The 27,205-nt window shown below is 41.3% G+C and overlaps 1 protein-coding gene across 2 annotated transcripts in view; it reads right to left on the reverse strand.

Moving 5' to 3' along the window:
• Positions 1-27,205, reverse strand: part of RBKS (ribokinase) — a 110,861-nt gene that overhangs the window by 33,182 nt on the left and 50,474 nt on the right. For both annotated transcript variants that reach the window (XM_025405844.1, XM_025405845.1), the window contains exons 6-7: positions 20,162-20,253; positions 14,996-15,184 (exon numbers count right to left, since the gene is read on the reverse strand). In XM_025405844.1, coding sequence (XP_025261629.1) covers positions 14,996-15,184; positions 20,162-20,253 — 281 coding nt within the window. The remainder of the gene's footprint in view (positions 1-14,995; positions 15,185-20,161; positions 20,254-27,205) is intronic.

Below are 27,205 nucleotides of genomic sequence, written 5' to 3' on the forward strand. Positions count from 1 at the left end.
GGTTTTAATGGCCATGTTTGGACAAAAGGTGGGTTTCAAGCAAAGTGGAGTGCTGGAACTAAGACTCCTACAGAAAAGATGAACCAGGAAAACAAAATTCCAGCACTGGCTCAGAGAAACAGCAACAAATCCTGTTACTGAGACTTTGTAACGTGATCCTGTTTTTAGGCAGTTTGGGTTTTGAAATTTATACTAACTGTGTGGCCAGAAATTCACAAGCCAAGAGATCAAAATAAAAGTATTCCTCAGCTAGGGATACTCCCGGGGCAGCAGGCAGAAGCAAAGGCAAATTTCTCTGGCAAGAAATACCTTCAACCTAGACTACATAGGATTCTCACAGATAAAGTACCACTGAAGATAAGCTCACAGCCCACAATTATAAAACATGTGACAAAACATCTACCATGAAACAGAGTAAACAGTTAGACATGAAATTAGTCCTCAGCAATTTCAGATAATAGAGTCAGCTAAAAGAAACTACAGATATATGTTTAAAATGATTAAAGACAAAATAAGAAATTTTAAAATAAGAATCTACCATATGAAAGAATGGGCAGGTTTGAGATAGAATCAAATGGAAATTTTAGAAATAAAATATATGGTTTCTATACACAAAAACAGGTTTCTAAACAAATCAGACATGGCTAAAAAGACAAGTAATGAACTGGGCAAAAGACCTGAAGAAATAACCCAGAATATAGCACTGAAAGACCAGGATATGGAAATTATGGAAGAGACAAAATTTAAAAGACATGAAGAATAGAAAGAGAAGGTCTACATATATCTCTATCTATATGTATGTGGAGAGAGAGAGAGACAGAGAGAGAGAGCGAGAGAGAGAGAGGGAGAGAGAGAATGAATATCTAACAGGGTTCCCAGAGAAAATAGGGGAAAGGCAACAATAAGAGAAAATGGTTGTGAGTTTTTCAGAATTGATGAAAACCATAAATACTGAGATTCCGGAAGAAGAGTCATAAGCAGTATAAATAAATTCAGATCTAGGTTCCCTGTAGTAAAACTGCAAAATGGCAAGGAACAAGAGTCATTTTAATAAACAAATACTGTCTTCAAATGTATTATTAATAGCTAAGTTCTGGCTCAGCGTGTTGGCTCATGCCTATATTTCCAACACTTTGGGAGGCTGAGGTGGGAGGATTGCTTGAAACCAGGAAGGAGTATGAGACAAGGCTGTGCAACAAAGTGAGACTCCAGCTCTAGAAAAAAAAAAAAAAAATCAGCTGGGCATAATAGTATATGCCTGTGGTCCCAGCTACTCAGGAGGCTAAGGTGGGAGGATGGCTTGAGCCCAGGAGTTTGAGACTATGGTGAACTATGATGGTGCCACTGCACTCTAGCATGGGTGGCAAAGTGAGACCCAATCTCTTAAAAGAAAAAAAGCTAACTTCTTCGTAACACTAAGCGTCTTAAACACAGGAGTCACAGTGTGTTTGTAATATTTTATTTCTTAAAAACTATCGGAAGCGAAAATAGCAAAATATAAAAAATTAATAAACTAGGTGGTGAGTCAATGGATGTTCATGATATTATTCTCTGTACTGTTCAGTGTGGTTGAAATATTTCATCATTTGAAGGAAGGAAGAATAAAAGGAGGAAAGGAAGGAAGGAAAGAGAGGCAATCTGATTTGCCTTGGACTAGTGAGGGGAGAAACAAATGTATATATTTGATGCAAATTATAGTCACATACAACTTGATCTAAACAATTAGATTCCTACATACTAAAACTAAAAGTTAAAGGGAATACTAAACGAAGGAAAAAGATTTTCCTAATTGGGAACAGGACAGTCATGGGGAAGACACCTAGCAGATGTCACTATAATCTTTCTTTTTCTAATTTTGGTTTGCTTGACCAAGGAAAGAAAACAACATAACGTTTTCAGTTTTTAGAGCATCTCTTAGGGGAGATGCACTTCACCTAATCTCTGTATCCCTTTGATCTCCAAATCCATAACCTTTTCAGGGGCTGTACCACAGTATAGAACACTTCTGTATTTGTTCTTAAAGGAACTGAAATAGGAAGAGGAAAGCAAGAATGAATTGCTTTATAGCTGCTTTAAACTCTGTCCCACAGCAGTACTTTCTTTTCACACACACGTACACATAAGCATATGGCATTCATGCAATTAACTGTTTATTCACAGTACGTGCCATCAACATAGACACGCAAAGTATACACACCATTAACCTACAACACACACACACACACATGCACACGCTTTTATACAAAGGGCAGAGTGCAGCAAGCTATGAACCAGACATTTTCTATTCCCTTGTTCAACTCCATCAGCAATAATGGGCACTGAGGGCAATGGGCATGGCTCCCACTGCCATGGGCTCTATGGTTTGGCTCTGGGCATTTTTTTTTTCTTTTTTTGAGACAGGGTCTTGCTGTTGCCCAGGCTGGAGTACAGTGGAACGATCTCAGCTCACTGCAGCCTTGGCCTCCCAGGCTCAAGTGATCCTCCTGCCTCAGCCTCCCAAGTAGTGGGGATTACAGACGTGTGCCACCATGCTGGCTAACTTTTTTTTGTCAAGACCGGGTTTTGCCATGTTGCCCAGGCTGGTCTTGTACTCCTGAGTTTAATCTGCCCACATCTGCCTTCCAAAGTGCTAGATTACAGGTATGCACCATTGCTCCTGGCTCTAGGTGGTTTTTTTCACCTCCTCATAATTTCAGGTCTACCCTAGAAACACTGTCACTCAATGGAAACCACTTAGAAAATCTATTGTGTTGTCCTGGCAGGTTTGCTCCTGAGAACACCATAATAACATCCCAGGAAGATGGGTGAGGAGTAGACCCCAGGCTCACTGCCATATTATCACACCAATGTCTTAGAAGCTTAAGGAGGGTAGACAGGTGGGGTTAGCTGTAGGAAGCTAAGAGGAAGCGAAATCCTAATCGTAGATGGGTAAGCAAGATCCTATAATCTTATACAATCCCCTCTTACTGGGCAGAGGGACTATTTTATGTCTAGGCCCACAGAACATTGTAAATCTAGATTTAGTTCTCTCTTGACTTTTTCCAAGGCTGAAACAACGGTTCCTTTTCTGTACTCTACATCCACTTCCATACCCCTCTTCTCTACTACCATATTCCTCTTTCAGTCCCTGGCCATATTTGAGTTCTGAAGCAGGGCCAGGGGCCCACATCTCCTCAGGGAGCCCCTAAGCTGTCGGGCAGTAGTCACATGTACACGCATGTCCAGGTCTGACTGTGGGACAGTACCTTGGGAAAATGGAGAAAACAGCCTTAGATTTGGCCCTGGTTCAATTCCTCAAAGTGAAGATGACATTTCTGGTAAGCAGTTACAATTAGATTTCTAGAGCCCTGGGTATTCAACTGATCACATGCAGGATTAAGAAAGATAATTTAAAATATTGAATTCTGCCTGATTAGCTAATAAATGAGGTGATCTGTTGATGTGGAAGTAATGTAATAGAGCTAATATGGCCCCCTGGGCATGACAGATGTCTTGTGCCTTGTCTATCCATCTCTTCTGCAATTACCTTGTCCTCTGTCCTTTCCTTACAGTCAGTGAACTTCTTTTTGTCTTCTTCATTTTTTCCAGCCACCAGAGTCTGCAGAGTTTTACTAATATCATTTCTAAGGTTAAGAGGGCTATTTCGGAACCTCATTTGGGTTTTCTTTATTCTATGATGATGATTTCAGAGATGTCGTGCACTCTCTGTAACTTAGTTTTTTTGGCCTGGCCTTTGTATGACTGTAGATAAAACAATCTAAGGATATGTTTAAAAATGGAAAACTGGGTAATTATTCTATTTGCAAATCATTTATAGGGAGCATTTTTATCTAAGATTATTGTTTCCCTGGGCATCTTCAATGTAGAACCTAAGGAATGTAAGAAATCCAATTGATCCCCTAGTCCCCTGAGAAAACTAAGGCTCAGGGAGGGTAATCAACTCTTAACACTCAAACTAGTTACTTTCCCAGAAGGAACTAGAACTCTTTTTTTTTTTTTTGAGACGCAGTCTCTCTGTCGCCCAGGCTGGAGTGCAGTGGCCGGATCTTGGCTCACTGCAAGCTCTGCCTCCCGGGTTCACGCCATTCTCCTGCCTCAGCCTCCCGAGTAGCTGGGACTACAGGCGCCCGCCACCTTGCCCGGCTAGTTTTTTGTATTTTTTAGTAGAGACGGGGTTTCACTGGGTTAGCCAGGATGGTCTCGATCTCCTGACCTCGTGATCCGCCCATCTCGGCCTCCCAAAGTGCTGGGATTACAGGCTTGAGCCACCGCGTCCGGCCTAGAACTCTTTTATTATTTGCAGAGGGCCTGTTATTATATGCCAAGCATTGTATTAAGCAGTGGGGTTGCCCAAAGAGAACTCTCTGAGATGAATCTTAAGGATGGGCAGGAGGTTGCCTCAACTAAAAAGCTAGTTTGTGAATGTTAAAAAATAAGAATCACATTTTCACTAACCTTTATAGTTTAGCTCTTACTTAAATAAATTTAATGAAAAAATGATTTGGTTATAGTCTCTGAGAGTGGTGCACCTCTCCTCCAGGTTTGATCATTCAATGATGAGAATGAAAGAATATGAGTTGTTCCAGAACCTTTGCTGTCTGGAATGAGCATGATCCTGCAAATCACTGTCCATGTGTATTAGTCCATTTTCACACTGCTATAAATACCCAAGACTGAGTAATTTATCAAGAAAGGAGGTTTAACTGACTCATAGTTCCACATGGCTGGGGAGGCCTCAGGAAACTTACAATCATGGTGGAAGGAAGCACTGTTCTCAGTGTATACAAGGATTATTTCATTTAAATGAGGCTGCAGTGTACTGTACAAAGAAAGCAAGGCCTTTTCAAGATCTGGCAGCTTCTGAAGATCTACAGAAAAGGAGCAATTATAGATGCCTGTATCATGACAAGTGACAAGTAGGCACATCTTACATGGCAGCAGGTGAGATAAGAGCGTGTGAAGGGAAGGGAGAAGAGCCCCTTATAAAACCATCAGATCTCATGAGAACTCACTCACTATCACAAGAATAGCATGGGGAAAAGTGCCCTCATAATCCAATCACCTCCCGCCAGGTCCCTCCCTCGACACCTGGGGATTACAATTCGAGATGAGATTTGGGTGGGGACACAGAGCCAAACCATATCACCATGTGGTCCTGCTCCTTACCATGATAGGAAGAAGCTGGAGTTGCATCATGGTACATTGTACTAATACATAGAGCCAAGAGAATATTCATTCTGCTTAATGGTGGGTGATACAAGCTCCTGGTCTATGCTACCTGGTACCCAAATGATCCATAAAGTGGTAAAGTGAACAATCATATATACAGGGATGTACTAGTGAGAACTAACACACACTGAGTGCTTACATGTGCTAGGCACTGTTCTCAGCGTATACATGGATTATTTCATTTAAATGAGGCTGCAGTGTACTGTACAAAGTAAGCAAGGCCTTTTCAAGATCTGGCCGCTTCTGAAGATCTACAGAAAAGAAGCCTGTATCATGAGAAGTGACAAGGAAAGTCAGTGCTGGAATGTCAAATAAGAGAGAGTGAAGGCTAGGCAGACTGTCACCAAATCAAAAGACAGGGTGGTGAGTGAGGTAGCAAGTCCATAGGTGTCGGAGACAGACAGATAGGCAGACCGACCAACTTAAAATCAATCCTGGCTCTGCCAACTTACCAGCTGTAGGCCCTTGGGCAGGTCAAGTAACCTTTGAGAACCACAGTTGCCTCCTCCCTCAAATAGTCAAAAACTCATCCTGCAGGTTGTTCTGAGGATGTGAAGTAATGCATAGAGTCCAGCATGATGCCTGGCACAGAGTGGTGCCCAGCTTTTATTGTTAGTCTAAAGAATCCTCATGTCCCCAAAGAATCTAATTTCAGAGGCTAATGAACCAAGGAATTTCAGAGGTCAGAGGTGCCTCAGAGATCAGCCACACCAGATACATCATGCTTGGATGAACAACCTGAGCCCCTAACATAAGAAATCATTTGCCCAAAGCAGCACCGCTAGTTAATGGCTAAATCAGGGTTAGAACTCAGGCCATCATCTGCTCTTAGCCACTGGGACTGATGACTAGAGTTAAACCATATGCAAAAACCCTTGAGATATTTCACCAAAATGATGATTTAGGCCAGTCCTCTTAGTTTGCTTTGGATTATTTTCTCTTTACAGAACAGCCAATTTTTTAGCATTCACTTCAGGTCACTTCTGAAGCACATTCACTTGACTCTGTGTATGTATTAGGCTCCTAGGGCTGCTATAACAAAATTACATGGACTGAACAGCCTAAACAATAGAAATTTATTTCTCACAGTTCTGGAGGCTGGGAAGTCCAAGATCAAGGTACTGGCAGAGTAGGTTTCATTCTGAGGCCTCTTTTCTTTTTTTTTTTTTTTTGAGACAGAGTCTCACGCTGTGTCACCCAGGCTGGAGTGCAGTGGCGCGATCTCGGCTCACTGCAAGCTCCGCCTCCCAGGTTCACACCATTCTCCTGCCTCAGCCTCTGAGTAGCTGGGACTACAGGCGCCCGCCACCACGCCCGGCTAGTGTTTTGTATTTTTAGTAGAGACGGGGTTTCACCATGTTAGCCAGGATGGTCTCGATCTCCTGACCTCGTGATCCACCCGCCTCGGCCTCCCAAAGTGCTGGGATTACAGGCTTGAGCCACCGCGCCCAGCCGAGGCCTCTTTTCTTGGCTTGTAGGTGGCCACCATCTTGCTGTGTGCTCACATGACTCTGTGTGCACACAGAGCAGAGAGAGAAAAAACAAAGGGAGAGAGCGAGAGAGCAAGCTCTCTGGTGTCTTTCCTTATAAGGATGCTAATCCCATCGAACCAGGACCCTACTCTTATGACCTCATTTAACCATTGCTTTCTTTCCCTATCTCCAAATACAGTCACATTGGGGGTTAGGGCTTCAACATATGAATTTTGGTGGGAACGCAATTCAGTCCACAGCACGGTGTTACATGTTCCTCCATCTCTCATGAGCCATTCCATTCACGACTGTTTCAAATGGGAGATGAAGTACGTGAACTACTAAATACCTAAACATGAGACATCACCTATTGGCTGGTCCCTTTTACAACTCCAGATAATCCATCAACTGAAGACCAAGCAACGTGGCAAAAGCCAGAGTTAAGATCACTCAAGCTATGATTAATTGTGAGACTGAGGGTTGAAGAGTTAAATGGAAATCTATAAGCAGATTCATTCATTCAGAAAACCTGAACATGAGGAAAATTTGTCTGAAGATCTGCTGTACATTTGAATGATGATCAGAAACAGTGATGCTTTGACATTTATTCTGGTATTTCCAAGAAGAACTGTATAAAATAACATGTTTTCTGAGGAATGATTTCTTTAAAAAGATTAAGAAAAAAACCTGTCAAAGTATATAATAAACTAACCAGACTGACGGAGCCTTAAGTGCCCTCAATAGGAAGGTAATGGAGATCTATCTTTTTGGCACCAGGAGTCTATCCATTCAGAGGTTATCCTACGTCAAGGAGCTCCTCGGCTCAGTTATATGAAGATTATGAATTGCTTGAGAGGTTCTTTGTGAGGATAATGCCCAGTACACCCTCAGAGAAATGGTATCACCGATCTTACTTGCTAGATATGGCTCCAAACAGCTTTTGGCCATGTCCCAAAGTCATATTTATTTCAAATTACAAAGTAATAAATGAAAAATACAGGCTTATGGAAAAACTCAAATAATTCAGTAGAGTATGGAGTAGACAGAAGTCCCCCTTTATAACACCTTCTCCCCAGCCTATACCCCTTCCCATGAATAATGATCATAACAGCTGGTGAGGTTCTTTCCAGATTTTAAAATATGCATTTACTTAGAGATAGCTAGAGAGTTACTTTCAAGTAAATGGCACTACATTATTATTAATATTTACCCTTTTTCTATTGATGATTAGGAAGATACACCTCAATTTTTGGTTATTGCAAACAAAGCTGAATTAAACATTCTTGTACAAATATTCGTGTATGTGAACATTTTTGTAGGACAGACTCTTAGAAGGAGATTTACTATTTTCTGTCTTTCTTTTTTTTTTTTTTAATAGAGACAGGGTCTTGCTATGTTGCCCAGGCTGGTCTTGAACTCTGGGCCTCAAGTAATCCTCCTGCCTCGGCCTTCCAAAGTGCTTGGATTACAGGTGTGAGCCAGCATGCTTAGCCAAGATTTACTGTTTTCAAAGGGAAGGTATATTTTAAAGATTCGTACTGTCAGCTGGGCGTGGTGGTTCACGCCTGTAATCCCAGCACTTTGGGAGGCCGAGGTGGGTGGATCATCTGAGGTCAGGAGTTCAAGACCAGCCAGACCAACATGGTGAAACCTTGTGTCTATTAAATACAAAAAATTAGCCGGGAGTGGTGGCGCACGCCTATAATCCCAGCTACTTGGGAGGCTGAGGCAGGAGAATCGCTTGAACTGGGGAGGCAGAGGTTGCGGCAAGCTGAGATTGAGCCATTGCACTCCAGCCTGGTCAACCAGAGCAAAACTCCATCTCAAAAAGAAAAAAAAAAAAGATTAGTACTGTCAAACTGCCCCTCTGGAAACACTGTAGAAATTTACATTCCCACCATAATTACGTGACTGTATAATATTTGTTTTGTGATCTATTTGGACTTAAACATTCTCAAATTTTAATTTTGGCCAACCTTATGGGCAATAAAGAGGACCTCACTGTTATGTTAATGTATATATTCCTGACTTCTAATGAGGTTAAGCATTGTCTCATTTATTTTTTTCATATTTCTTCTTCAGTGACTTGCCTATTTATATTATTCTAGAGAAATACTTGATTTTTTTAGTTGTATTTACACTATTTTTTAGTTGTAATTTTTTGGTTGTAATATGTGCAATTACACATATTAATCCTATAATATTGCAAATGTTCAAATTGTCTGTAAGTAGATATTCAAAAGTATATGACTATGCAGAGAAAAAAATCTGGAAGGATTTACACCCAAAGGTTAACGATTACTTTTAAGTGGAAGGATCATGGATACTTGACTTTCTTCTTTATACCTTTCTGTGTTGCTGCTCTCCTTCCCCCCTTGAACATTAAAATACGTATTAATTTCACAAGTAGAAAAAGTGATTAATGGAATAAAGGTGATAATGAAGGCTCTCAAGGCAATTCTGACAGACGATTTCCAAAGGCACTTTGAGTAGTAGCTGTATCAGTAGAGTAAGTCTCTTAAAGTCAAGGTTTGAAGGAAACAGTTCTTGGATAAAACATTTGACAGAGCAGTTCAAAATTAGCCTTATTACTTTACAGTTACCTCTTCAGCAGCTAAGATTTGACCATTTTTTTAAACCATATTATTTTACTCACCCAGCCCTTTCTCAAGTATTGCCAATCAACAGTAAGGGACACCAAAACATCTTGGCTATAACAGAAGCTTCTGGACAGAAATGTGCAAAGCCTCTATTCAAGGACAAAATGGCTTCTGAGCCACAAATCCCCTCAGAAACTCAACTAATTACCACATGCAAAGAAAGTATATGTTGATCAGAGAGAAGGAGATGAGGAGAAGAAGAATAGTCTGCTGGGGAAACACAGTTCAAGGAGAGTCACGGAGACTAGTACTGGCAGTGCTCATGCAGGAACTGCTGAGTATTCAGTCCTCCCAGCAGGACTATGGCTAAGCAAGGAACAGGGCCTCAGGTTGCCTGCTTTGAGAAACACCTCTTGAGATCACCTCAATTCATTAGTTCTAAGTACATTTTGTAATATTAGTTTGACTTTCCACTGGTGGAAGTGACAACGGTGGGGAGAGGAGAATGTAGGGCGGAGGAAAGGTCACACCAAGTCGGGAGTAATGGCCCCTCAGATGCTAGGTTTTCAAAGATTGAACTGTCAGACTGGATGGGGCCTAAGAGGTTGATCCATTAACCCTATCCTTGAGACAGCTGGGACGGCTGTGGGCCAGAACCCAGGAGGAGAGGAATACAAGAGGTCACCTGGGAAACCTGTGAGTAACCAGCCAGCCCCAGCAATCACCTCATCCTAAGAAAGTGCTTCTGTGCAAACTTTAACAGAAATTATCTCTACTTCTTACTGGTGCAATCCTAATTTAGAGTTAACTCTCAAGCCCTGAGTAGTTATGGGACACCCATGCAGCTGGCTGCCACTGCCTAGTGCCTCATCAGCAACTCTGAACACTACAGGACTCAAATGTGAAGGATAGAAAGGAGAATAAAGAACAGGAAAGATATATTTCCTGTGCCCCTGGCTTGTGTTTGTTCTCAGTTTACTTACATACCCATGCATTATTACAGAGTGAGTGATTCTTGAGAAGACAGATTTAGCCTATGGACTAAATTCTTGAGAGTGTTATTGTAGATTCCAGGACTTAACCATTTACATAAAGAAAAGCAATTTATACGTCAAGAATTTCAGTGCTTATAAGTCAGGGATAACTAATGTTATAATATATCACAGTAGCACGATCCTAAAATAGACTATGCTTAGGTGTGTGTCTCTGACTATGGAGTGCTTAGTGCAATCCTAAACGCAAGCAGGCAAACCCCTTAACATTCAGGGTGGAAGAACAGCGGGCGGACATGCACGCTCTGTCATTTGGAGGCTGAGATTCAGATAACATGTAGAAATGGGAGAAAAGACACATCTGTCACGTCTTCCAAACTGAGCTGAGGACATCTGCAGCTACTGCCACCATCTCACTCTAGTACAACGGGAAAAACAGATGTAAAAATAGAAGTGATATATTCAACTATTAACAGTGAGGCAAAACTGAATATAGCAGTCTGCAGAAGCACTGACGTAGAACGGGAAATGGCTTCTTCTAGGGCAGGCTGTCTGCCTCGAGTGGACAACACGCCAACAAACTAAAGATGTTTCCACTATCCATGTCACCCCTGACTTTTTAATAAGGGATTAGGAGGAAGAGAAAAGCGAGAAGGTTACATACCGACTGAGAGCAAGTAATACCCTCCTCACAGAAAAGTGAAAGAGCTCATTTGTTCAGAAGAAAATGCCTCCCTGGGAGCTTCTCACTCACCACGTGAATTATCTTCTCTTTATCAGATTTACGAAGAGGCTGCACAGCTGTGTGCAGAACAGGTAAGAATTTTAATAATGAAAGTGCTGGATGAGAGGATGAAGATAGCATAAAAAAGATGAGGAAGATTCTAGACCCAGAAAATCACTACCCTGGTTCCTGTCAGTGTCACTGCTGCTCCACCTGGGGGATGCCGAGAGTCCACGCACGTATATTCAGTAGGGCAATTCAGTGGAGAGTCTTTATCACGAACATCCATTCATGAGTGAATTGCTTAGGTGGAGCTTTTTTGTTGTTGTTTGAAATATAATTCATGCATCATAAAATTCACTCTTTAAAAGGGTATGCTTTAGTGTTCTTTAGTATTATCCACAAGCTTGTCCAACTATTACCACTGATGCCAGAACATTTTCATCACCCCAAAGAGGAACTCCATACTCATCAGTGGTCACTCTCCATCCCCTCCCAGCAACCATAAGTTGACTTCCTGTCTCTATGGATTTATAATACCTATTCTGGATATTTCATAGAAATAAAATCATAATATGTGACCTCTTATTCCTGGCTTCTTTTACTTAGTAGTATGTTTTCAAGGTGCATCCATGTCATAGCATGAATCAGTACTTCATTCCTTTTAAAAAATAATTATTTAATAATTTACCTATTTTAACATAAATAACTCAGGGCATTTAGTATCCTCACAATGTCGTATAATCACCAACCTCTTATCTAGTTTCAAACCATTTCCATTACTCTAAAGTAAAACTCCTTACCCATTAGGCAGTTTCTCCCCATTCCTCCTCCCCTTAGTCCCTGGCAACCACCCATCTATGCTCTGTATCTATGGATTGATCTATTCTGAATATTTCATTTAAATGGAATCACATAATATATAATCCTTTGTATCTAGCTTCTTTCACTTAGCATAATGCTTTGGAGCTTCATCCATGTTGTTGTATGTATCAGTATTCTTTTTAATGGCTGAATAATTTTCCATTGTATGGATATACCACAATTTGTTTATCCATCATCTGCTGATAAATATTGGGTTCTTTCCAATTTTTGGCTATTATGAATAATGCTGCTATGAACATTCACATACAAGTTTTTGTGGACTCATGTAAGGTTTAAGTATAAATGCCCAATCTCTCTCCATTCCCATTTTCATGAGGCAAATACTTTAAATTCTTTTAGTGGTTTCTTCTGGTAATTATCTGATGTTTCTGGCAATAAACTTATACTGCTTTTAGAAAACCAGCTTTAGGGTTGCACATGGTGGCTCACTGCCTATAATCCCAGCACTCTAGGAGGCTGAGGTGGGCGGACTGCTTGAGCCCAGAAGTTTGAGACCATCTTGGGCAATGTGGTGAAACCCTGTCTCTACTAAAAATATACAAATTAGCCAGGCACAGTAGCGTGTACCTGTAGTCCCAGACACTTAGGAGACTGAGGTAGGATGATCACCTGAGCCTGGGAGGCAAAGGTTACAGTGAGCCAAGATAGAGCCACTGCACTCCAGTCTAGGCAACAGAGTGAGAACCTGTCTCAAAAAAAAAAAAAAAAGTCAATTTTAGATATTATCTCTTAAGTTCCAATTATGGAAGATGAGCGTTTAGTTTTATGTCCCCCCATGTGCAAATGCACACTCACTTTATCCTCCCATCTTTAATCTCCATTTTTGGTTAAATCTAGAATTGGCATTTACATTGTTATGACTATGCATTTATAGCATTTATAGCCACGTCATATACAAAGATTATATTCACTTCATCATACTTTTTCCCCTTAGGTTCTAGATGACCTAGAAGAGAAAATTTGCTTTACTTAAACATTTTCTTCAGTTTCCTATGTACTAATTAATAGTTCATCTTCAAATTCTGCAAGAAAATGAAAAATCTCTAGATATATTAAAACACACTAGACATTCTACTGTTTTCTTGTCAGCATCCACTTCCCTATCTTCTGATAAGAGTGATTTGAATCTGAAACCAGGGACAGGGACATGACATGAGGCACAGTGTGGGCAGGGAGTGGACCCACCTGAGCTCACAGCCCACTATGAGGAGGGCAGAGCTGACAGGGAGGGAGCCAGCAAGCAAGTGACCTGACTTGCCTGGATGACACCGTTCAACCTCTGCATTCTGCCATATCTTTACACTTTGCAATTATATGCAACAAATAAATCCTTTTTCCTGCATAAGCCTGAGCTGTGCTTCTGGTGCTTACAATCCAAAGGGGTAGTAACTAACATGGACACCGAGAATAGGGGCTGAGCCACTTCTGTGCATCTATGTAGGTCTTTGAGGAACTCTCATTTCACTTTTAGCAGGAGATGCATAGAGTCTTTTCACTTTAGGTCAGGACTTAAAGTAGTGTTAGTCTAATGGAGGATCGATTTCAGAACTAAGGATCCCCTCAAATACAGGTTCTTGTCCTTGACAAACAGAAAATAAACTAATAGTTTCAGAAATGACTAAATATGAAGACAATAGCAACACCAAGCACATTTTATCAAATACCTGGTAAAGCACATTTTGAAAGGCAACCAGGATGTTAATTTCATGTCACATAACCATTTCTTGCACTTGAATATTTTTCAAAGTATATTCACATCCAAAACTTCATCAGATCCCCTCAGCCTTCTTTTTTCATAATGACCCACATTTTGAAGTCACTTTTAAGCATAAAAACAAACCAAAATATATTTTATGAATAATTATCTATCAGTTTCTTCTAAATAAAAGCCCTAAAATGTTTATTCTTCCTCAAGTCTAGTTTACTTACTTTTCTAGTCTGCGCTCCTGAATTCTGTTTTTTTTTTTTGAGACGGAGTCTTGCTCTGTCACCAGGCTACAGTGCAGCGGTGCAATCTCGGCTCACTGCAACCTCCGCCTCCTGGGTTCAAGTGATTCTCCTGCCTCAGCTTCCCAAGTAGTTGGGACTACAGGTGTGCACCACCATGCCCAGCTAAGTTTTGTATTTTTAGTAAAGACGGGGTTTCACCATGTTGGCCAGGATGTTCTCAATCTCCTGACCTCGTGATCCGCCCACCTCAGCCTCCCAAAGTGCTGGGATTACAGGCATGAAGTGGCGCCCGGCAAGCTCTTCTGAATTCTAACAATAAACAAACAATTTATGTTCCCCTAGCTTTAGGGGAACCATGAGTCTTTTTTCTAACTTGTTTCCTTGTTATTCCTACTCTGTAGCCATGGCTTGTTCACCTAGCACACTGGTCCTTAGCACAGTACCTTACACAAAACATGTCTGTGTGGAGTCCATATGCCTAGTTTCGAATCTCCAGCTCTGTTACCTACCAGCAATGTGATCCTGTATAAGTTTCTTCATCTGCAAAATGGAAACAATACCTGTCCCACAGAATTGTTTAAAGATTAAATGAGATGTATGCAAAAGAGATGCAGCAAGCATGCAGTAAATGTTAGCTGCCAGAATTTGTTGGTTAAAAGAATGATCTCTGCTTAACCAGTGCTCCTTGCTGTTCATTTCACATGAGAAGCTTGTAAGACACAGCTACTTGTTCACTGTCTAGAATCTAAGCCCTAGAAGGGCAGAGACTTTGCCTTATTTATTGCTATATCCCCAGCAACTATCATATATCTGGGACATAATAGGTATTCCACAAATCCCTATTTGTTGAATGAATGACTGGATAAATGAACGAATATAGGTAATACAGGTATAATTTTACTGCTATTCTGACTTTATGAATGAGGAAACAACATCTCAGAGAGGTCAAGTTGCTTGCATGAAGTCCCACAGAGAGTTAGAGAGGGATTAAAACACAGTTCCCCTGCCTGGTTGTTCTTCTCTTTCACCATATCACTTACTAGGCCTTTATTTCATTATCCAAAAATTCAGGTGCGGCATCTAATTAGCTACTAAGTCACAATTTTCAAGGGCTAAACATGATTCTTAAATTTTAAAACTTACCGTGGTATCCACAGCCTTGACTTTCTCTGTGGGAATGTGCTTTGGTTCAGGTTCTGTCTGCGACAGCACCACACATCCCTCAGCCCCTAAGGTAATGATCACCACCTGGCAGCCCCTTCTCAAGAGCACTAATGCAGCCTCCCCAGCATCTGCAGCGCTGTTCACTGTGAGGCCAGTTAAAATCTCAGCCTGGAATACACAAAAGTCAACAGAAACAGTGGTGAAAATAAGTAACCCGGATCCACTTCCAGATTTGTTTTTCTAGAAAATGTCTCCCTTCTTTTTTGTAATAACCAATGCAATGGGAACCTTGATGGATACTGGTACAGGAAAATAAAGCAGTAACAGTGATGACAAAAACAACCTATAAAAGACATTTCAAGCAATAACAGTGATGACAAAAACAATCTATAAAAGACATTCTTGGGACGACTGGGGAAATTTGAATGTGGCTTGGATATTAAATGATAGTATGGAATTACTGACAATCTTCTTAGGTGTGATAATGGTACTGTGGTTCCTCTTAGGAGATGTATGCCAAAGTATTTGGGGTGAGGTATCATGTTGTCTGCAACTTATTCTCAACAATAAAATACTTTTTTTTCACTTACGTTTCAACAAAAACAAAACTAAGTACACACAGGGAAGAGGAAAAGCAAATATAGCAAAATGTTAACAAATGTTTAGGTGAAAGGTAGTTGTTCATTCAGCTTTTCTGCACATATAATAATTTTAACAAAGAGTTAGGGGCAACAAAGGGAATTCTATCAAAAAAAAAAAAAAAAAAAAAAAGGAGGGTTGGAGGAGAGGCAGGAAAGGAGAAAGGAAAGGGCCACTGCCAATGATTTTGGTATAAATTGCACCTGTAAGTTTGGCACCTAAGGACATAATTCTTCCAAGCCTCTCCTGGGCCATAACCCCTCTTCTCAAATTTCCAGTTTTTGCTTTCCATGTTTGCAGACTACTCGTTTCTTTTGTTTTTGCCAGAGAAGATGGAAGCAGATTAGGAGAGGTACCGACAGGTAGCAGAAAGAGCAATGCCCTGGCATTCAGGAGACCTCTCCTACTCACTCAGTCTGTGACCTTCCCCACATCAATTACGATCTGTTAAATGAGGGAGCTCAACAAGATCCATATTTTTCTCCCAATTTCCCTTTCAATGTACTAATTTTTTATTCCATTCTAATGCTTATTTTTCTACCGAGTGATTTAAAAACATTTCCATGACCATTTAGGTTTTCACGACTTCTAATTGGTTGTTTTTCATATTCGCATGCTGTTGCTTCAATTCTGTGTTTCTTTCACAAAATTTTTTCTTCTTTCATAATGAATGTTAATCTTAATTACACTATTTTAAAGTATTTTTTGCCTTGTTTATTTATTTAGAGACAGTATCTTGCTCTATTACTCCAGCTGGAGTGCTGTGGCATGATCACAGCTCACTCCAGCCTCAAACTCTTGAGCTCAAGCAATCCTTTTGCCTCAGCCTCCCACATACTGGGACTCTAGGCATGTCCCACCACACACAGCTCATCTTTTAGTTTTGTAGAGACAGGATGAGGTCTCATTATGTTCCCCAGGCTGGTCTCAAACTCCTGGGTTCATGTGATTCAACTGCCTTGGCCTCCCAAAGCACTGGGATTACAGGTATGAGCCATGGCGCCTGGCTGAGTTTTATTATATGAATTTCATCTTGGGCAAATTCATCTGTAGGTTGTTGATTGTGCTGCGTGAACTTCATAGCATTATGTTTTTCATTTGCAGGCTCACTTTGTTCACTGTGAGTTGGAAAGCTGTCACACCTCAGCTCCTACGTGGTTGATGCCTGCTTTTCAGTGTTTTTTTTTTGGTTTTGTTTTGTTTTTGTTTTGAGACAAGAGTCTTGCTCTGTCATCCAGGCTGAAGTGCAGTGGGGAGATCTCAGCTCACTACAACCTCTGCCTCCCGGGTTCACCCGATTCTCCTGCTTCAGCCTCCTGAGTAGCTGGGACTATAGGCGCATGCCATCACACCCGGCTAATTTTTGTACTTTTAGTAGAGATGAGGTTTCACCATGTTGGCCAGGATGGTCTCGATCTCCTGACCTCGTGACCCACCCGCCTCAGCCTCCCAAAGTGCTGGGATTACAGGCGTGAGCCACCGTGCCTGCCCCTCAGTGGTTTTATAGTAGCTTCCGCCAGGCACACAAGAGTCTCTAAACCAGAACCAGGTATTATATTGGCAATAGGGAGTTCTTGCTCTGCTGTTTCTGGAGCTACTGCCAGTCCAGTCACTAAGTCAGTGGTTGGCTTGGTTTACTTCTTGGTCAGAGGCTGTGTCTCTGTCCTGCTAGCTCCTCAGGTTGGGAGCCTTAAATATGCTTCAGGCAGCAGGGGTAGCAGGTTCCTCCACCTTTTACTGTTAGCGGGGAGCCACAGTCTAGCATGTATGGTTTCCATCCGTGGGCTCGGCTCCAGCCACCTATAAGTGGCACACTTTTAGTGCCCATGACCCACAGTGGGTGAACTTCCTGCCACCTCTGCCTGTTTCTGGGGTTGGTGTACAGCCAGCATATCAAGGGCTGAATGCTCTGTGAGGCTGTTCCATTTCTGATCTGTGGACTTATTTATCTTGTTTTAGAGCTTGTGAGTATCTTTTCATTGTCTCCATTAATATTTACATATCAATGGTTTGTGTTTGGAGCAGAGTATCATAAGCATGAATTTACATTATTGCTGTGATTAGAGTTCATCAATAAGAACATTACACTTTTTTTGTTTTGAGACAGAGTCTCTCTGTAGCCCAGACTAAAGTGGAGTGGTGCGATCTTGGCTCTTGCAATCTTCGCCTCCTAGGTTGTGGTTCAAGCAATTCTCCTGCCTCAGCCTCCTCAGTAACTGGGATTACAGGCATGTGCCACCATGCCCAGCTAATTTTTGTATTTTTAGTAGAGACGGGGTTTCACCATGTTGGCCAGGCTGGTCTTGAGCTCTTGACCTCATGATCTGCCCACCTCGGCCTCCCAAAGTGCTGGGATTACAGGCGTGAGCTACTGCGCCTGGCCCCAGAACATTAAGCTTTTAATGTTTTTCTTTCTTCTATTAAGTTTCTGAGACCAATTTCCTTAAACACCAGAGTTCTTTCATTTATTTATTTCATAAGCATTTACTAAGTGCCAGCTATGTGCAGGTACAGTGTAGCAGATGGTATTTTCCAAAGATAACTGTATTAACCTATATCATATCACAAATCCTGGTTTTACACTGTGCCAATGACAATCTTCTAGTAAGGGGTGGGGTACTAGGGTGGACCTTCCTGCTTAAATCAATAGAATGAGTCAGAAGTGATGCCGTGTTACTTCCGAAGCTAACTCACAAAAGCCAGTATGGCTTCTGTCAGGTGTCTCCTTCTCTCGGGAAGCCGGATCTTGAAACCCAGCTACCATATTACGAGGAAGCCCAAGTCACACATAGAGGCCATGTTTACGTGTTCCGGCCAACAACCTCATTATGCCCCCAGCCGAAAGCCAGCATCAACTGTCAAGCATGTGAGTGAAGAAAACTTCCAGCTTTCAGACTTTGTGTCTTCCAACTGAAGCCTGGGGCATTGTGCAGGAGAGTCAAATCATGCTATCCCCTGTGTGAAGTCCTGACACACAAAAACTGGGAGTGACAATAAATAATTATTGCTGTTGTAAGCCAGTACATTTTGGAAGTAGTTTATAGATAACTATATACACAGGGATAGCCATCAGGGATACAACAGTGAATAAGACAGATGTCTCTGACCTCATAGAACTTGTAATTGAATGGAGAAGACAGAAGAAATGAATAAGTAATTTGAGGTGTGATGAGCATTTGAGTAATAAATAGAGTGCTCTTCAAGTATCTAGCAGGAAAATTTAGGCCAGTTTGGCAGTTGAGGGTACTCTAACCTCTTATTGTGAAATGGTCACTATTTCCCACAATTCCTTCTTCCTAGCATGGTGGTTGCTCAAAAATATTGCATAACCTATTGTGGTTTGTTAAAATTAGTTTCCTTGTAGCAGTCTTCTTTCTTGTTTCCTCTATGTTTTGAGAGATGAAATTATCAAGAAAGCAGGTCAAGAAATCCTAAAAGCCTTCATTCAGCCTTTAAACCAAATGGAAAATTAGGCTGGGTGCAGTGGCTCATGCTTGTAATCCCAGTACTTTGGGAGGCTGAGGCAGGAGGAATGATTTAGCCCAGGAGTTTGAGATTAGTCTAGGCAACATGGCGAAATCATGTCTCTATACAAAATTAAAAAATTAGCCAAGCATGATGGTCCCAGCAACTTGGGAGGTTGAGGCGGGTGGACTGCTTAAACCTGGGAGGTAGAGGCTGCAGTGAGCCATGATGACACCACCGCATTCCAACCTGGGTGACACAGTGAGTTCCTGTCTCAAAAACAAAAAGTGGAAATTTAACTATTATGGTTCATTAATTTCTTTCTCTCCATGTTGCATTCACCAATGTGTACACCTGCATCCCACTGACAGGCAAGAGCTCTGTTCTAATGCTGTCTGGAGTATAAAAAAGGAGAAATATTGAAATTTTCTTCCTAACAATATTTAAGAAAGGGTGGTACAATATCCTTTCTTACTGTACCAGTTGATAGATAGTCTGTTCAGATGATACATCATGACACAGGGTCTTTGCTACTGGATGTAGCAGATCCTCCAGGAGTTGTACACTAATTAGGGTTGCCAGATAAAATACAGGAAGCTCAGTTAAATTTGAATTTAAGATAAATGACAGGTAATTTTACAGTATAAACTTGTTAGGTATGTTATTTATTATCCATCTGAAATTCAAATTTAACTGGACATCCTGCATTTTTACTTGCTAAACCTGGCAACTTTAATATAGTCCTCAGAATATGAAATAATTAGAAAACAAAACACCAGTAGTGTGAGGGCAAGGAACGGACTAAAATTAACTGAGGTTTGATAAGTGCCAGAATATGGAAGTGACTCAGAGAATCCTTTTTTTCCCCCTAGGATTTACTAATTTCCTTTTCTCCACACCCCAGTAAACTGAAAAAATCCGTTTTCACCATGCCTGAGAATTCACGTCATCAAATTGATGTGGTTAGTTCCGCCCCTTTGCTTTATCCACTTGCACGAAGTTTTGGTTTCTCACAGAACGAGCAAAGCAATTCACCCTTACCTCACTTTCATTGCAGCAGAACACATCTGAGAGGGTGTAGAACCGGGGATCCAGGTCAGCAATGGCAGGGGCTGGATTGAACAATGTTTTCACTACAAAGGAATGGAAAAGGGGGTGATTATTAGTTTTCATTTTTAACATGGTGCATTTACAGACATTCAGTAGGGAAAATCCCTGAGTTCATTTTTGTCTTCATCTGGTTAAATATCCACTTAGTTACGGATGTAGAGAAAAGTCTAAAATCTCAGTTTCCACGACAGCTGGGTACCAATTCCCCATTTCCATTTTCTCTACTTTGCACTTTACAACATTTCAGCTTCCAGGGAAAACAGCAATATTACAGTCAATGTGATTGTAGAGTTAAGGCAAAGGCAACAAGAACATTAGAGAAAAGTAAAAATGCTGTGGCATGAAAGTACATGTGTGAATGTGAACAGGCTGGTGGACATTTTTGTGGGTTACTTTAAGGGCTTGGTTTCAAGGCTAGTTCATAAATCCATTTTCCAGGGAAGAAAAGGAGATGATAGGAAATAAACAACGAAAGGTTCAGAACTTTCCTGGTGGGAACAGTAAGCAGGAAGCTCATGTGCATATGCATATTTTATACACCTATGTATGTCTCCCAAATATATCACAATTACTCCTGCAAACATATGCACTTACACAAAAGCTGACATTCTTGGCTTCTGTGAGCAATCTGGGAATATAAAAAAAAAGATTGAGAAAGGAGGAGGAATTCAATCAGAGGCTGGTGCTAGCTCAGACTGAGAGGCTACAAGAGAAGGATAGATGGGAATAGCAGACACAGGGAAATGAGAATATCATGGTCATTTTTCAGAGGGAGGAAAATGAGGCTCAGAAAGATGAGGTCATACATCTCAGGTTATACACTGGGACACAGTGAAGATGGACCCCTACTCAGGGTCCTCTGGCTTTAAGTTCAGAGTTTGGTCCACTCTAAAAAAAGCAGTCTCTCTAGGCCAGGACTCTGTCCACACCTACACATGCCTCAGTGACAATTCACAATATTTTAAAACACCCTTTGGTTTGGGACTTTGTAAATGTAGATATGTATATTTCAAGTCTTTAGAAATTACATTCATAGGAAGTTCCTTCTTTGTCAAAGCACTTATTCACTTGAGTACTCAACTAGATTGGTTAGTCTTCTTTTTCTCAACCCAGGTCCACTGACTTGCATGCTGTCTCATTTGACTATAGACCCATAGTGTAAAAATCTCTAGCTGCAGTTCTCAGACACTTCAAGAACAGTGGTTTGCAAACTTGGTTGCATATCAGCATCACTAGGAGAGCTTGTGAAAATGCCTAATTTCTAGAACTGACCTCAAACCCACTGAATCAGAATCTCTGGGGGTAACATCAGGGAATCTGCATGTTTACAAGTTCTCCAGGCGGCTCTCACATAGCCAGCTTGGCACTAATCCATTCCACATTCTTGGGGACTAATCAGCATGTGGCTAATGAAAACTGTCTACTACTTCAGCCTGGTGAGGACATCTACTCTACTTCTGCACCTTCCTTGGTCTTACCTAACATTTTAAGCATTTTGATTCAGTCAGTGGGTCTTGTCCAGTATAGGCTAACACTATTCCCACATTTTTGTTACTTTAGAATCCAGAATGTCCACCCACAGAAATTCTATGGTATATTTTTGGCTGCTCAGATTTTTGTATAGAGTTATTGTGCAGCTTAAATTAGAAAACGGATGTAAAAGCCTAGTGTAAACTCTAATCTGCTGTACAAATGTAAAGGATTATTACTGTTATTATATTGTCCTTTACAGATAGCCCAACACCCTCGCCTGTCCACCCATCTCTTCTGCCTTCTGCTGGAGTTTGTAGCCTGGCAACAGTCTCTCTCATTGGTTCTCTCACTTCTGAGAGGTCTTAGAGATGTCAATTACACATAAAGACTCTCATTGTCCCATATCCTAACACATCACTTAAACTTTTTAGGTTTTCAGAACAATATACTGTTCCCAATTTTCCTCAAGCATTAAGTGGAAACAACTGCTCGCCTAGCACATTCATCAGCATTTGAGCACAGATTAGAGTAAGCTACAAGTGTGGAACAACATGGTAGAGCCATTCTTAAAGGATCATTTTTTTCCCTCAAAAGATGCCTGGTCCTGCAATTCCTTTTCTAAACCCATCCTATAGAAATCCATAAGCATACAAAGATGATATACAATGTTGTTTATATAGCCCTGTTTGCAATAGAAAACACAAAAAGAAACCAACGCATTTATTAAAGGGGATTAGTTTAAAAAATTATGACATAGGCCGGGCTCGGTAGCTCACGCCTGTAATCCCAGCAATTTGGGAAGCTGAGGCGGGTGGATCACCTGAGGTCAGGAGTTTGAGACCAGCCTGACCAACAGGGTGAAACTCTGTCTTCACTAAAAGTACAAAAATTAGCCGGGCATGGTGGTGCGTGACTGTAATCCCAGCTACTCTAGAGGCTGGGGCAGGAGAATCACTTGAACCCGGGAGGTGGAGGCTGCAGCGAGCCGAGATCGCATCATTGCACTCCAGCCCGGGCAACAAGAGCGAAACTCTGTCTCAAAAAAAAAAAAAAAAAAAAAAAAAAAAAAAAAAGAATTATGACACTTGCCTGATGTAAATCACTACAGTTGTTAAAAAGAATAAAGTACATCTCTGTTTGTCAAAGAAAGACTTCTATAATTTATTTATAAGTGAACAAGGCAGTTTTGTACTACCCACCCCCAACTTTTTGAGATGGCTCTGTCACCCAGGCTGGAGTACAGTGGTGCAATCTTGGCTCACTGTAACCTCCACTTCCCAGACTCAAGTGATCCTCCCACCTTAGCCTCCCAAGAAGATGGGACTACTGTGCCCATCACCACGCCTGGGCAAGTTTTTTCTTTTTCTTTTTCTTTTTTTTCTTTTTGTGGTAGAGATGAGGTTTTGCCATGTTGCCTAGGCTGTTCTTGAATTCCTGGGCTCAAGTGATCCTCACACTTTGGTCTCCTAAAATGCTAAGATTACAGGTGTGAGCCACCATGCCCAGCCTACTCTCCCTTTTTAATAAGAACAAATAACAAACTCACATAACTATATGTGTATTTACACTTATACACTTACACAGAAGAAAAAAATGTCGGAGAGGTTTCTCACTAAACTAATGAGCCATTAGTTATAAAAAACTGATGGGACTAAATTTGACTACAGGTTAAGTGCTGTATGTAGCAAAGACAACACTCTTAAAACATACAGTATCTAGCCGGGCGCGGTGGCTCAAGCATGTAATCCCAGCACTTTGGGAGGCTGAGTTGGGCAGATCACAAGGTCAAGAGATCAAGGCCATCCTGGCCAACATGGTGAAACCCCGTCTCTACTAAAAATACAAAAATTAGCTGGGCATGGTGGCACATGCCTGTAGTCCCAGCTACTCAGGAGGCTGAGGCAGGAGAATCGCTTGAACCTGGGAGGCAGAGGGTGCGGTGAGCTGAGATCACGCCACTGCACTCCAGCCTGGTGACAGAGTGAGACTCTGTCTCAAAAAAAAAAAAAAAAAAAACAAAAACATAGTACCTTACATCAAAAAACAGGTATACTAAAAATGAAATGTAACATCTGGGTTTTGCTTCAACATAATCCAAGGTGGCAGTGCAGGGTAGGGAGCCATGAGGCAGGATACAGATAAAACAAGATTGGCCATGTGCGACAAAAACAAGCAACGGAGAAAAGATTCCCTATTTAATAAATGATGCTGGAATACTGGCTAGCCATATGCAGAAGAAAGAAACTAGACCTTTATCTTTCACCATATATAAAAATTAACTCAAGATGGATTAAATATTTTAAATGTAAGACCTCAAACTATAAAAATCCTAGAAGAAAACTTAGAAAATACCCTTTTTGACACTGATATTGGCAAAGAATTTTTGGCTAAGTCCCCCAAAGCAACTGTAACAAAAACAAAAATTGACAAGTGGGACTTAATTAAACTAAACAGCTTCCGCATATAGCAAAAGAAATGGTCAATAGAGTAAAGAGAAAACCTAGAGAATGGGAGAAAATATTTGCAAACTATGCATCTGACAAAGGTCTAATATGCAGAATCTATAAGGAATTACATAAATCGACAAGCAAAAAACAACTCCATTAAAAAATGGGCAAAAGGCCGGGCGCGGTGGCTCAAGCCTGTAATCCCAGCACTTTGGGAGGCCGAGACGGGCGGATCACGAGGTCAGGAGATTGAGACCATCCTGGCTAACCCGGTGAAACCCTGTCTCTACTAAAAAATACAAAAAGCTAGCCGGGCGAGGTGGCGGGCGCCTGTAGTCCCAGCTACTTGGGAGGCTGAGGCAGGGGAATGGCGTAAACCCGGGAGGTGGAGCTTGCAGTGAGCTGAGATCCGGCCACTGCACTCCAGCCTGGGCGACAGAGCGAGACTCTGTCTCCAAAATAAATAAATAAATAAATAAATAAAATGGGCAAAGGACATGAACAGACATTTCTCAAAAGAAGACATACGAGTGGGCCAACAAACATATGAAAAACTACTCATCATTTCACTCATCATCAGAGAAATGCAAATCAAACTATAATGAGACACCATCTCCCACCAATCAAAACAGCTATTATTAAAAAGTCAAGGGCTGGCCATGGTGGCTCACACCTGTAATCCCAGCACTTTGGGAGGCCGAGGCGGGCGGACCATGAGGTCAGGAGATTGAGACCATTCTGGCTAACACAGTGAAACCTCGTCTCTACTAAAAATACAAAAATATTAGCCGGGCATGGTGGCAGGTGCCTGTAGTCCCAGCCACTCGGGAGGCTGAGGCAGGAGAATGGCGTGAATCCAGGAGATGGAGCTTGCAGTGAGCCGAGATCGCGCCACTGCACTCCAGCCTGGGTGATAGAGCGAGACTCCATCTCAAAAAAAAAAAAAAAAAAAAGTCAAAACACAACAGATGCTGGTGAGGCTGCAGAGAGAAGGAAACACTTATACACTGTTGGCAGGAATGTAACTTAGTTCAGCCACGTAGAAAGCAGTTTGGAGATTGATTTTCAAAGAATTTAAAATAGAGCTACCATTTGATCCAGCAATCCTATGCCTGGGTACACACCCAAAGGAAAACAGATCATTATACCAAAAAGAAGCATGTACTTGTATGTTCATCACCATGCTAGTCACAATAGCAAAGACATGGAATCAACCTAGGTGCCCATCAATGGTAGACTGGATAAAGAAAATGTGGTACATATACACATGGAATACTATGTAGCCATAAAAAAGAATGAAATCATGTCCTTGGCAGCAACATGGATGGAGCTGGAGGCCATAATCCTAATCAAATTAAAACAGGAACAGAAAACCAAATACCACATGTATTCACTTATAAGTGGGAGCTAAATATTGAGTATGCATGGACAGAAAGATGGGAACAACAGACACTACAGAGTACTGGAGCAGGGAGGGGCACAGGTTGAAAAGCTACCTATTGGGTACTATGCTCCCTACCTGGGCGCAATATTCCTATGTAACAAATCCGTATATGAGGGCCCGGCACGGTGGCTCATGCCTGTAATCCCAGTACTTTGGGAAGTTAGGGCAGGTGGATCACCTGAGGTAAGGGGTTCAAGACCAACCTGGCCAACATGGTAAAGCCCCGTCTCTATTAAAAATACAAAAATTAGCTGGGTGTGGTGGTGCAGGCCTGTAATCCCGGCTACTCTGGAGGCTGAGGCATAAGAATCACTTGAATCTGGGAAGTGGAGGCTGCAGTGAGCCGAGATCATGCCACTGCACTCCAGCCTGGGTGGGCAGAGTAAGACTCTATCTCAAACAAACAAGAAAAACAAAATCAAAACAAAAACAAGTATGCACATGTACCCCACGGTGTCTAAAACAAAAGATTGAATTTAAAAGTAGAAAAAAAGACTGGCCACATGTTGGTAACTGTTGAAGCTAAATGATAGTATAGATAGGTTTACCATACTATTCTCTGTATGTCTATATATATTTGAAAATTTCCATAATAAAAACAAATTTTAAGGAAAAAATTACATTAAAATTTAAGTATCAATTGCTAGAATAAGGAATTCTATAATTTTACTGTAAATACTCTATAAAAATCAATCTTATTTGCCTGTACTTTACTGAGGGACAGCATTCTTCAATAGTAACTGGATACATAGGCTTAGAGTCTGACTAGTAACTAAATTTAGAGGAAAAGTGTAACTGCCATAAAGAAAGGATTCTTCTCGGCTTGTGCTACCACAAATAAGCATACTCTACCACGATGAAAGAAACATAAATTAGCAGATGCAGCTAATCAAAGAATGCAAATCTGTAATAGACAAGGTGGAAGCCATTATGTCATCCTGGGACCAGGCAGAGCTAGAGAACACAGAATGTACCATGGAGTAACTTGGAGTTGCAGAGGTGACTGGCAGCACCCAACAGTAATTATTATTAATTGTAGTGTCAGATGAACTAAACTCCTAGTTATCTTAACTGCATGTTAATGGATAGCACAATAATGTCAGTAAGGAACTGGTGAGGCCTGGAGGAGCAGATGTATAGGCTAAAAGGCAGGAAAACGAGGCAGAAGCTCTTTATGGTGTTGTCATGGAGGGCAGGGGCTGGACAGTTAGGAAGGCCCTAATAATTAGCTCAGAGAAACCAGGGAAGAAAATCACCCTAAGTGAAGATACTGCGAGCATGTTGGGATACTCAAAATACTGGCTTTGCTGTCCATTACTCCAGAGGCTCTTTTCTGTGACTTGAGCAGCAAGAACACTCAAAGCTTGGGCTATGTGCTGGACAATGTCACTGTGAAAGTCTGGATGACCAGACAAGAAGTTTTGCTTGCCAAAGGCAAAAGTACTAAGCGGCATTAAAAGATACTTTGTATCATACTGATAATTTAACTTTGGCAATTTTACAATCTCAATTATTTATAATTGTTCATGTACTGTTCCATTTGCTTGGAAATGGATATAAAGACCAGAACCAACATGCATAATTTCATCACAAGCAGCTGCAGCATCGGCT

Source organism: Theropithecus gelada, chromosome 13, assembly GCF_003255815.1.
Source record: "Theropithecus gelada isolate Dixy chromosome 13, Tgel_1.0, whole genome shotgun sequence".
NCBI classification, from domain to species: Eukaryota; Metazoa; Chordata; class Mammalia; order Primates; family Cercopithecidae; genus Theropithecus; species Theropithecus gelada.